Source organism: Salvelinus namaycush, chromosome 3 (genome assembly GCF_016432855.1).
Source record: "Salvelinus namaycush isolate Seneca chromosome 3, SaNama_1.0, whole genome shotgun sequence".
NCBI lineage: Eukaryota > Metazoa > Chordata > Actinopteri > Salmoniformes > Salmonidae > Salvelinus > Salvelinus namaycush.
This window is the reverse complement of record NC_052309.1, coordinates 13325225-13338797: the sequence shown is the minus strand read 5'-3', so window position 1 is coordinate 13338797 and position 13573 is coordinate 13325225. Positions and strand designations below refer to the sequence as shown.

At 43.1% G+C, this 13573-nt stretch overlaps 1 protein-coding gene across 10 annotated transcripts in view; it reads left to right on the top strand.

Moving 5' to 3' along the window:
- Nucleotides 1-1871: 1871 nt before the first annotated feature.
- LOC120044975 (ras-specific guanine nucleotide-releasing factor 2-like) overlaps nt 1872-13573 on the top strand; it is a 40244-nt gene continuing 28542 nt past the window's right edge. For all 10 annotated transcript variants that reach the window (XM_038989759.1, XM_038989752.1, XM_038989751.1 and 7 more), the window contains exons 1-6: nt 1872-2643; nt 9433-9539; nt 10323-10470; nt 10644-10733; nt 10847-11100; nt 11220-11299. In XM_038989759.1, coding sequence (XP_038845687.1) covers nt 2365-2643; nt 9433-9539; nt 10323-10470; nt 10644-10733; nt 10847-11100; nt 11220-11299 — 958 coding nt within the window. In that variant the 5' untranslated portion in view covers nt 1872-2364. The remainder of the gene's footprint in view (nt 2644-9432; nt 9540-10322; nt 10471-10643; nt 10734-10846; nt 11101-11219; nt 11300-13573) is intronic.

Genomic DNA, 13573 nt, shown 5'->3' with positions numbered 1-13573 from the left:
TGACAACGATGTAGGCTGTGTGTAGCGGTTAGTGGTTATGGTATGAAGGTTTGGCTTGGAAAGGTTTTTTCGCCTGGTCACAGACAGCTGTTGTATTTTGCACTGAAATCCACAAGTGAAGGGAAGAGGTGAGAAGAGGAGAGCGTGTAGATGAGATAAGGAATTATACAATGAGCAAAGTGATAAGGCTTTTTGTATGTGGCTGCTATGAAAGTGAACTGTGTTTGCGGTTGACCAGGGGTGTTTTCATTCTGCCAATTCTGCTGAAAAACTTTTCTTAAACGGAAGCAAACGTAATGAAACAGGGATAAACCTACCTGAATTTGTCCAATAGAAACTCTTGTTTACAACAGTTTGGACTAATGATTACACCCTAGATCAGCTAGATGCAGGCAAGTGTGTGCAAGGTGGTATAGAATGTATCACTGTCTGTCACCTTGATTACTCCAATTTGTCTCTCGACCTAAACTTTCATTCATAGGCTATGTCGTAGCAGCCTCATGATGAGTAAAGGGAACATTTGAGTATCATGTAGTAGCCGCAACCTCTCGATGTTACATTGAGCTGGGTTAATGGAATATGCATGACAGTCATCTAGTATGCTGTAATAGAAATATGGCCGTGCTCATAACCAAAATCATCCCCTGTGATCTTAATTAAACATCACCGACCGCCACTGATTTGCAATATAGCCTAGGTCGTTACCTTTGCTTTAATAACGTATAAGTCTTTAGTAAGCAGACAGGCAGACAGACAGAAAACAAGAAGAAACACAGAGTGACAGCAGAGAAGATGATAAGACAGATAGACAGCACAACAGGGAGGTAACAAAATGGCTAGAGCAGAGGCACAGTGGTGCGCTGCAGTGGTAGAAAAAGTAGCCAATTGTCATACTTGAGTATGGGTAAATATACCTTAATAGAAAATGACTCAAGAAATGGTGAAAGTCACCCAGTAAAATACTAGTTGAGTAAAAGTCTAAAAGTATTTGGTTTTAAATATACGTAAGTATCAAAATTAAATGTAATTGCTAAAATATTCTTCAATATCAAAAGTAAAAGTATGAATCATTTTCAATTTCTTATATTAAGCAAACCAGACAGCACACTTTTCGTGTCCTTATCCACACTCCAACACTCAGACATAATTTACAAACGGAGCATTTGTATTTAGTGAGTCTGCCAGATTAAAGGCAATATGACCAGGGATGTTCTCTTAATAAGTGTGTGAATTTGACAATTTTCATGTCCTACTAAGCATTCAAAATGTAACAAGTACTTTTTGGTGTCAGGAAAAATGTATGGAGGAAAAAGTACATTTTTTGATTTTAAGAATGTAGTGAAGTAAAAGTAGTCAAAAATAGAAATAGTAAAGTACAGATACACACAAAAAATGACTTAATTAGTACTTTCAAGTATTTTTACTTAAGTACTTTACACCACTCGTGAGCTGTATCTCCAGTGGTGTGTTTACATATTGTATTTGTTTTCAACATGAGCTGGTTAAAAAAGAGGAAGAGGACCATGTCTCGCCAGTCACTGGTACAGAAATGGTTGAGAAATCTGTACTGTACTGCCAATGTTATATGTCAGCACTACTGCCTGTGTCTAAGTCGGGTGTGTAGGGTCAGGGTGTAATGTGTATTTGTGGTGATGGGTTGTGTGTGTATGGTTAGTGATGAGTTGGTGGCACATGCAGTGATGTGGGCTGGTGTGGATACAATTCCAAGGCCGAATTCTTGTCCCAGTCCGCCCCTGAGTAAAACCTATAGTTTCACCTTTTTACCACAACTGAGCGCGAGGGAGGCGCAAACGCTGCAGCTAGACTGTACAATGACTGTCAGTCGTCCCGCCCCGAAAGACATACAGTAACCAGGCTATGCTACAGTGACAGACAGTAGCTCCAGTCCAGAGCGACCTGTCAAATCCGATTAGGGCTGTTTTCACCGTTTGTTCACTCAATCAATTTTGGTTTTACGCAGCTACAGCCTGAACGAAACGATTTTGCGATTTTCCATTTTGAATATACATTTTCTTGTCATTTGGGGCCGTTTGGAACACGTTCTGAAAGTCTGAGGCATTGCAACGTGGGTGTATAGATTTATTTCTGGTTGGTGAGTCCATCTGAGTGAGTAGAAGGCGCTAGAGTCTGCTGCTTTGCAGCGCGCTGCGTGGATAGGACTCCAAACTTTTCCCTGCACGTCCGTGGTAAACTTGGATTACCTCTCTCGCTCCTCCACATCTACTTCCTCTCTCTCATTTCCTGTCCAACTCTCTTTGAAAATATGAGAGAGATGTCACAGATATGACATCAACAACAACGATCACTTATTGAAATCGACAGCGAGAAGGGGTCTCACGGAAAATGCAGAAGAGCGTGCGATATAATGAGGGCCACGCTCTATATCTGTCGGTTGTCGCGCGCAAAGAGGGCACAAAACGCGGTATCCTGAGCAAGAAGTCTTCGGAGAACAGTCGGTGGAACGACAAGTACTTCGCTCTCTACCAGAATGTGCTCTTTTACTTCGACAACGACCAGAGCACGCGGCCCTCTGGGATCTACTTGCTGGAGGGGTGCACGTGCGAGAGGGTTCCCGCGCACAAAGGCTCCACGGTCAGCAAGGAGACCGTGGACAAGCAGCAGGTGGGTTAGGTACCCTAGTTACCATGGTATCTTGTAGTGCAGTGCACCAGACATGGTTCTGTGTTTTGGTCTCTGCTCGCAGTGTTGACACAGGTTTGTCTCCCTGTTATCTTACATAAAACAGATTAAGGACGAGGATTAAGCAGAGAAGGTGCACTTTAGTTGAGAGGAGAGGTGGGATGGAGGGATGACAATTGATTTCCTCCATAGGCTACCTGGAATACATGTAGAATGTGTAGAATATTTCTAAATGTGGCTTTACACTAGAAGTGTTGTGATTTTAGAACATGGCAGCGCAGACTACTTTGCCATATCCTCATGACAGTTGCTGTACTATATTCCAATGTAGTGAACTGAAGCTAAATATGGAAATACTAGTCCAGTAGCCATATGAAGAGCTCCATTACTGGCCGACATCTTTGTTATTGTGATGAGCTGCATGGAGTCAGTAACTGATAACAAGACGTTCTCCTGTTTACTTGACATCTTCACAGTTGGAGAGTGGAGACAGCATGTTCACTTTCTCTGTATACAGTACAGTAGTCTACCTTTGGATATGCACATCAATGCAAATGTTTCTTATATAAATATTTTTCCATTCATCTGTATTTGTATATATCTCTGTGTTTCTCAAGCTCTTTGCATACTCAGTATCTGTCTGTGTATCTCCAATGTGTGCCGCTTGACGTCACCTTGGCACGGTATTCAACCCCTGCCTTTGAAATTACCCCGAAACCAACACCTGCATCCGTGTCCTATACTAAATATAGGCTACTCACTTCATATTAACATCACTTTACAGCCTCTAAATCAGGGGTATCAACATCATTTAGCTTCAAAAATCATGTCCAGGTCCTTGTGCTTATTACATTTTTACTTTAGTTGAAGACACTAATTAGATCAGAAGTGTCAGAAGTGCTCATTGGTGAAAATAGGACAACAACAAAAATCCCCAACACACCATCACAATCATCATCTAGTAAGACAGTGATTAGCTCATAGCCTGGAGGCACCAGGAAGAGGGATTTTTATTGTCACACCAGATCACATGTTATCTGAGAGGTTGGTGGTTGCTGGTGTTGGGAACACACATTGATTAGATAACATTTGGCCACATCAGATGGCCCCCGCACCCCATGTCTGACACCCTTATCTAACTCTCACAGCTAGCTCTGGTGGTACTCAGTTATAGTCAGATGTCTCCATTAAACATTGAACAAACCGTATTGCAACATGAGAAATTGCAACTGTAGTATATAACTCTCTTCCCCCCCTCAGATTCTGTTACTCCAGTGATTGCATGTTATTAACTGAACCTCCTGTGTGCACTGTATTCTGCTCAGCTCAGGTGTGTGTGTGAAGTGTGTGTGATGTGTGTGTGATGTGCGTATGTGGTTTATAGCAGAGGTTCCCAATCTAGGGGTCGCGCCCCCTAAAGTTACCTGGGGGGCGCGGAACCTTCCTTGATTTGAGGGGTATTTGCGATTTTATTTACCGATCTATAACGACACTGAAATCTGTGATGCTTTTGTCTAGAAACAAGCTGGAGGAAGACGCAACTATGATGCACATGGGGGATATATGGTTTGTCTCTATGACATTCAGAATCTGAGCTACGGCTTAAATTCAAGGAGTTATACAATGTGTGACTCTGTCGCTATCAATTGATATATTCACTTTCTGTAAAAGACTATGTATAATTAAATAGAGGGTTAATATAAATTATAATAATAAAACATATTAGGTAGCGGAATAACATCTGGGGAAATCGGGTCTAGACTTTATTTTCCTTATCCATTATTATTATTATTTAATTTTTTATTATCATTAAATAGCCTACCAAAGGATGTCATGAGTGTTCTAAAACTATGTGGAATTGCAGGAAATGAGCTTCAATATATAAAAACCTTCCTAGGGCCCTCAAATTATACACAATCAAGCTTTTGGTGGTGTATTTAAAAGGCAAAAAAGGAGGCCCTGGGAGACAAAAGTTGGGAATGGGAACCCCTGGTTTACAGTGTGTGTGAGGTCAACGTTTTGACCACGTGGTAGGGAACATGCTTCTTAACAGGTTTGATACAGCTGAGCAACAAACAGGTATAGAACAGTCTTATAACAGTATTATAACAATAGATATTATTACAATGTTATTACTAAGGTGTTGTAAACCTAATTAATTTCTACCTGATGCTTCAGCTTAGCATATTCATGGTACATCCCAAACAATACAGTGTTTGATCCTGTTGGATAAAGGCCACTTAGTGGACAACAAACACACAGCTCCAAAGGCTGCAAAGTGAGAGGGTTTTAAAGACACACACACACACACACACACACACACACATGCACACACACAAACACACACAGACACTCAAACAGTAACACACACGCAAACGCAAACACACACGTGCACACATACACACATTAGATACTTTATTTGAATCCTATGTATCACAATTACAGTCGAAAAGGATTCAAACAGGTCAAAGGTCACGGATATCTGGACACTCATGGATTTAGAAAGCACCGTCTTTTCCATAGGCCTACAGCTAGGCTGCCCATGACCGCACGGAGAAGTACCTTGCTAGCTGCTTTGCCTTTAAACGTTTAAACCAGACAAAAACATTGCAGATAGCACAAACACACACACACACTGAGCAGTACAGTTTGGAATATATCGTGCCTAGCAGCAGCCTCATCTCCTTAAAGTTGCTGTTGTCATCATTTAAAAACTTTTATCAACTACTGTAGCAACTGTACGTGTCTGGGGGGTTTGGGCTGTGCATTGTGTTAATATCTCTGGTCCTGGTTGTCTGTGTGTGTGTGTGTTTGAGTGTGTGTGTATGTGCGAGTGTGTGTGTGGTATTGGTCTTGTGAGGTAGTGGAGGATAGCGTGTGTCTCTGTAGCCTTGCTGTGGGCTCTGAGGCTGTAGACAGTATGTGAGAGGGGAGATAGTTCCATGTGAAGGCTCAGTCGCTGGTGAAAAGGCAGGGTTGGGGGGGTCAGACTGTAAATTAGCAGCAGCAGTTTGGGAATCAGTGTTTCCTTTAATGCTTTTGGGAGGGGGGCGTGCAAAGGACCCTGAAGCAACATTGAGAGCTGCACATGCAAATGAGGCCAAATAAAGCATGAATTGTTTTATATGGAGGACGAGCGAAGGAGGGTAGGGAGGGGCTGCAAAAAAATAGGGAATACTGCCTGCCTGTAAGTGTTCTGTCTCTGTCTCTCTCTCTCTCTCTCTCTCTGTTTGTCTCTCTGTCTGTCTCTTTCTCTGTCTCTCTCTGTCTGTCTCACTGCCTGTCTCTGTCTCTCTCTCTCGCTCGCGTTTTCTCTCGCGTTCTCTGTCTCTCTGTCTGTCTCTCTCTGTCTGTCTTTGTCTCTCTGTCTGCCTCTCTATCTCTGTCTTTCTCTCTCTTTCTGATCTCTCTCTTTATGTAAGTTGTTATATAATATACCTCTTCGCAGAGGAAAGTTCTTTGTGCTAATAAGATGGCTACTTCAGCGCCAGCCAGTCGGCATATTGATGGGTTACCATGGTTACCATGGTTGTTGGTTGAAGTGGCACAGTTTTAGAACACATCACACACACACACACACTCTCACACTCTCACACACACCGACACATCGCTGTCAACACACCACGCACACCATACACACACTTCAAGAAATGTTATGTAAGGTAGCCTACAAGTTTTCTCAGAAAGGGGGGGAGAGATAATTAGAGAAAAAGAGAAGGAGGGAGAGAATGAGAGATGATAAGACTAAGAGGAGGCTGGGGAAATAGTGAAAGAGGGATGGATTGAAGGATCGAGAGAGAGAGGCTGAAGATGAGTAGAGAGAAATGTAGATGATGAGGAGAGAGAGAGAGCGCTGGGATGTGATTGACAGTATTTATTATGATGAGAAGAGGAGGAGGGACTGAAGGGAGGGTTTTAGAGGTTTTGTGTGTGAAACTCTGCTGTGACGGTGTCTGACTGACTGTGACAGTTACAGAGAGACTGAGAGAAGATGAGAGACCATTTTGTTAGGTCAAGTAAAGCAATGAAACTACATTTAGAACCAGCATATAATACCACAAAAATCAACCAGAGAGAGAGAGAGGGGCGGTTAGGGGGGGCATGTTTGTGTTTTTCTGCTGTAAGCAGCCATGGTAGCAGAAATCATTAATCTGTCCTCACATTAACACACACATTAAAATGCATGAACACACACACACAAGACCTGGGTTCAAATACTATTTAAAATATCTGTTACTTTCACATACTTTCAAAGTAAGTATTCAAAAATATTTTTTGACAAGTAGTTGAATATTTTAATGTATTTGGAAATACTCAAATACACACCCATGCATTTATCCCAGGTACTTGAAAATAGCTGTAACGGCAGTCTAAGTCGTCCTCCTCCTCAGACGAGGAGAGTCGAGAAGGATCTGAGGACCAATGTGCAGCGTGGTAATTTTCCATTATTTAATTAACACAAAACAAGACACTATACAAAATGACAAAACAAACTAACCGTCACAGTCCTAGCTGGTGCAGACAAAACACAAAGACAGGAAACAACCACCCACAATCCCCAACACAAAACAAGCCACCTATATATGATTCTCAATCAGGGACAACGATTGACAGCTGTCTCTGATTGAGAACCATATTAGGCTGGACACAGAAACAGACTAACTAGACACACAACATAGAATTCCCACCCAGCTCACGTCCTGACCAACACTAAACAAGCAAAACACATAAGAACTCTGGTCAGGACGTTACAATAGCATTACAAATAAGTATTTGAAAATACCCTTGAATACAATTTGGTAGACTATTTGGTTTTTACAAATAACCATTCAAATACTAAAATAAAAGTACTTGTTTTGGGCCAAATACTAAAAATAAAGTACTCTCTCTCATTGTTATCCCCCAGCTGACAGCAGGCCTTAGGCTGGGGAGGCCAGATTAGCAGCAGTAAGAAGCTGCACAAGCTCTGGTCGTTATGTAACCTGCACACACACATACATCCACATACACGCACACACACAACACAAATAAGCCCTCAAGCCTCTTTCTGGTCTCTTAACAGGCAAACACGCTAGTGTCTCTTACCCGCTTATATACATACACATTTTTGTATCATCTGATTTTATTTGATATAAACAACGGCTTGTGGTGGAATTTGAATCTAATTCTATGAAAACATATTGTCATTGAGTCCAGCATTTTATGTATCGCATACAGATTCACATCTTTATTTTCTAAATAAGCAGATCAGTGGTGACATTAGATTAATAATTGTATTAAATTACATTCTAATTTAAAATAGAAATTGAACAATCTAAATGTAACAATATTGTCAAATAGAATAGAATAGAGACATTCTTATCACAGTCTTTCTTACATAAACAGTCACTCTCCTTTCCTCCCAAGGAATGAGTTGGCAGAACACAGTAGTTACCCAGCAAACATGTCCACATTGACACATTGATTTGATTTGATTTGATTGACAATGTGGGCCCAGTCCGGGCTAAAATATTGTCCCCATGTAGGCTGCCCACATTAGGTCGATGAGCCTTTGCTATTTAATAGGAATTTATTAATTGGGCTGATGTGGGATTGCTGTGGGCTAGCCCGTGCCCACCTTGCCTACTGAATATCCATATGGAGCCAATGGGGTCATGTTTGCTGTGTAAATAAGACAATTGTTTATTTTGCAGGAAACCTGGTTCTGTACTATGACCTTTATAGCACTCTCCTGTTCTCTCTAATGTGTTTTGGTCAGTGAACTGAGTCACAGATAGAAGGGGTCATTTGGGATGACATTTCCTGCTTTTCATGCCCAGTGGCAAGGACTCAAGAAATGTTCTCTACATTTTTTAAAACGTTTTAAACAATTGACTCATTCTTTATATTCTGAGAGTATTGTTTATGTGGTGGGAACGCCTAACATGGAGGAAGTTGCGTGTTTATTGGATTCCTGGCAGAGAAAGAGCAACTTGTGTGTGTGTCTACGTGTGTGTCTACGTGTGTGTGTGTGTGTGTGTGTGTGTGTGTGTGTGTGTGTGTGTGTGTGTGTGTGTGTGTGTGTGTGTGTGTGTGTGTGTGTGTGTGTGTGTGTGTGTGTGTGTGTGTGTGTGTGTATGTGTGTGTCTACGTGTGTGTGTGTGTGTGTCTAAGTGTGTGTGTGAATGTGTGCGTGTGTGTGTGAATGTGTGCGAGCTTGTGTGGCATTCCAGGACATGCTGCTGTGCAAATCAAACACTTCTGAAAGCACTACAAACATCCCCTCTTTTACGCTACTGCTACTCTCTGTTCATCATATATGCATAGTCACTTTAACCATATCTACATGTACATACTACCTCAATCAGCCTGACTAACCGGTGCCTGTATATAGCCTCGCTACTGTTATAGCCTCGCTAGTGTATATAGCCTCGCTACTGTTATAGACTCACTACTATATATAGCCTCGCTACTGTTATAGCCTCGCTAGTGTATATAGCCTCGCTACTGTTATAGACTCGCTACTGTTATTTTTCACTGTATTTTTACTGTTGTTTTTATTTCTTTACTTACCTATTGTTCACCTAATACCTTTTTTTGCACTGTTGGTTAGAGCCTGTAAGTAAGCATTTCACTGTAAGGTCTACACCTGTTGTATTCTGCGCATGTGACCAATAAACGTTGATTTGATTTGATCTGATACCTGCAATTGATTGAGTAGCACCTTCACATGTTGATTCTATTTCCTGTTTACTTCCTTGTAATAGTATTTCTCTTTCCTGTTTCCTCCAGCACTACTTCCTGGTGGTGTTTGGCCATGACGGTCAGAAGCCTCTGGAGCTGCGGACAGAGGAGGAGTCAGACTGCAATAAGTGGGTGGAGTATATCCAACAGGCCAGGTAAGAGGGTGGAGTCTATCCAACAACAAAACCTCAACACCTCTTTACAAGAGGTAGCAGCTAGGGGCTAGGGGAAGGATAGGAGTTAGGGCTTGATTTGGGTCTGGCTTAATTGTTGTACTCATGACACACATGTAAATGCAACAGCTGACTCTCCTCTAAGTAGCCAGTGTGGCTTGATCTGCTCTAAGACACACAGTGACTGTATAGTGATCCGCACGCTAAACACACACACACAATCCCCTCTCCACATTTCTGCTCCATTTGTAAGAGATTGTGTGTGTGTGTGTGTGTGTGTGTGTGTGTGTGTGTGTGTGTGTGTGTGTGTGTGTGTGTGTGTGTGTGTGCTCTGCTCGGAGTGGTTCACATTTAGGTCACACTTTGGTGCTGTACTGCCACAGTGATTACAACACACCCCTGACCTCAACACTCCGCCTCGCTCTCTCTATATCTCCTTCCTTCCTTCCTTCCTTCCTTCCTTCCTTCCTTCCTTCCTTCCTTCCTTCCTTCCTTCCTTCCTTCCTTCCTTCCTTCCTTCCTTCCTTCCCTCCCTCCCTCCCTCCCTCCCTCCCTCCAAGAGGCTACCACTGAACTAGATGTGTATGTTCTGCTGTTACTAATGTACATTGATGGATTATGAATAAACTAATGCTATAATGTTAACTTTGAAAATGATGTTTCTTGGTAATATGTATCGAGCGTAATGCTTTTGTGATGTTTGCTGTGCAATGTTCACCATGTCAACTTAGTTTTAACATTCAACACTTACCATTCTACCTGTAGTTACTCTGACATCATCATTGAGCGCGAGGTCCTGATGCAGAAGTACATCCACCTGGTCCAGATCATGGAGACAGAGAAGGTGGCAGCCAACCAGCTACGCACCCAGCTAGAGGACCAGGACACAGAGATAGAGAGGCTGAAAGCAGAGGTACAAACACTCATACACATACATACATACATACACACACACACACACACACACACACACACACACACACACACACACACACACACACACACACACACACACACACACACACACACACACGCATACACATGCACACACTCACATGGATCTGACTGTTGACTGTGTTCTTCGAGATCGTACTGTTGAATAAGGACAAGGAAAGGATTCTGCCTTGCCAGACTAATCAAGAGGAGGAGGATCCAGACATTAAAAAGATCAAAAAGGTATCAGCAATTGTCTTTACGGTATTTGATTACTTTTCCCTCAAGGTTTTGATAGGTATTCTGACCTATATTTATGTGTGTATTCTGACCGGTGTGTCCTGTCTCCCCTCCAGGTCCAGAGTTTCATGCGAGGCTGGCTGTGTCGGAGGAAGTGGAAGATCATTGTTCAGGACTACATCTGTTCTCCACAAGCTGAGAACATGAGGAAGAGGAACCACATCGTATTTAACATGGTGGAGGCAGAGACAGAGTACGTATGCCAGCTCTCTGTCCTGGTCAACTTCTTCCTCAGACCACTACGTATGGCCGCCAGCTCCAAGAAACCTCCCATCAGCCATGATGACGTCAGCAGCATCTTCCTCAACAGGTAACACATATACATATGAAAGCACGCACACACACGCAGACTACGATGTCAGAAGCATCTTCTTCACCTGGTAGGCCTGAGATCTCAACTACATCTCTTCTTCTTCTCTCTGTCCTCAGTGAGACCATCATGTTCCTCCATGAGATCTTCCACCAGGGGCTGAAGGCTCGGATAGCCAACTGGCCCACTCTGGTGCTGGGTGAGTAGAGTGCTTAAACAGTGGGTTATTTAATGCTGACCTCTTTGATTATCAATATGGAATCGTCTTGCGACCTGTTCTATCAATGTATTGCATTTCTAGGATCTGTGCATGAATCTAGCTATGAACAAAAATATGAATGCAGCAAGTAAAGGTCCTATGTTTCATGAGCTGAAATAAAAGATCCCATGTATTTTCGATACACACAAAAATGTGTGCACAAATCAAATCAAATTTTATTGGTCACATACACATGGTTAGCAGATGTTAATGCGAGTGTAGCGAAATGTTTGTGCTTCTAGTTCCTACCATGCAGTAATATCTAATAAGTAATCGAACAATTTCACAACAACTACCTTTTACACACAAGTGTAAAGGAATGAATAAGAATATGTACATATAAATATATGGATGAGCGATGGCCGAACGGCATAGGCAAGATGCAGTAGATGGTATAGAGTACAGTATATACATATGAGATGAGTAATGTAGGGAATGTAGGCATGTAGACATTATATAAAGTGGCATTGTTTAAAGTGACTAGTGATACATATATTACATCCAATTTTAATTATTAAAGTGGCTAGAGATTTGAGTCAGTATATTGGCAGCAGCCACTCAATGTTAGTGATGGCTGTTTAACAGTCTGATGGCCTTGAGATTGAAGCTGTTTTTCAGTCTCTCGGTCCATGCTTTGATGCACCTGTACTTACCTCGCCTTCTGGATGATAACGGGGTGAACAGACAGTGGCACGGGTGGTTGTTGTCCTTAATGATCTTTTTGGCCTTCCTGTGACATCGGGTGGTGTAGGTGTCCTGGAGGGCAGGTAGATTTCCCCCGGTGATGCGTTGTGCAGACCTCACTACCCTCTGGAGAGCCTTACGGTTGTGGGGGAGCAGTTGCTGTATCAGGCGGTGATACAGCCCGACAGGATGCTCTCGATTGTGCATCTGTAAAAATTTGTGAGTGTTTTAGGTGACAAGCCAAATTTATTCAGCCTCCTGAGGTTGAAGAGGCTCTGTTGTGCCTTCTTCACCACGCTGTCTGTGTAGGTGGACCATTTCAGTTTGTCCGTGATGTGTACGCTGAGGAACTTTGAACTTTCCACCTTCTCCACTACTGTCCCATCGATGTGGATAGAGGGGTGCTCCCTCTGCTGTTTCCTGAAGTCCACGATCATCTCCTTTGTTTTGTTGACATTGAGTGTGAGGTTATTTTCCTGACACCACACTCCGAGGGCCCTCACCTCCTCCCTGTAGGCCGTCTCATCGTTGTTGGTAATCAAGCCTACCACTGTAGTGTTGTCTGCAAACTTGATGATTGAGTTGGAGGCGTACAGGAGAGGGCTGAGAACGCACCCTTGTGGGGCCCCAGTGTTGAGGATCAGCGGGGTGGAGATGTTGTTTCCTACCCTTACCACCTGGGGGCGTCCCGTCAGAAAGTCCAGGACCAAGTTGCACAGGGCGGGGTCGAGACCCAAGGTCTCGAGCTTAATGACGAGTTTGGAGGGTACTATGGTGTTAAATGCTGAGCTGTAGTCGATGAACAGTATTCTTACATAGGTATTCCTCTTGTCCAGATAGGTTAGGGCAATGTGCAGTGTGATTGCGATTGTGTCGTCTATGGACCTATTGGGGCCGTAAGCAAATTGGAGTGGGTCTAGGGTGTCAGGTAGGGTGGAGGTGATATGATGCTTGACTAGTCTCTCAAAGCACTTCATGATGACGGAAGTGAGTGCTACGGGGCGATAGTCGTTTAGCTCAGTTACCTTAGCTTTCTTGGGAAAAGGAACAATGGTGGCCCTCTTGAAGCATGTGGGAACAGCAGACTGGGATAGGGTTTCATTGAATATGTCCGTAAACACACCAGCCAGCTGTTCTGCGCATGCTCTGAGGACGCGGCTAGAGATGCCGTCTGGGCCTGCAGCCTTGCGAGGGTTGACACGTTTAAAAGTTTTACTCACGTCGGCTGCGGTGAAGGAGAGTCCGCAGGTTTTGGTAGCGGGCCATGTTGGTGGCACGTATTGTCCTCAAAGCGAGCAAAGAAGTTGTTTAGTTTTTCTTGGAGCAAGACATCGGGTCCGCGACGGGGCTGGTTTTCTTTTTGTAGTCCGTGATTGACTGTAGACCCTGCCACATACCTCTCGTGTCTGAGCCGTTGAATTGCGACTCTACTTTGTCTCTATACTGACGCTTAGCTTGTTTAATTGCCTTGAGGAGGGAATAGCTACACTGTTTGTATTCGGTCATGTTTCCGGTCACCTTGCCCTGATT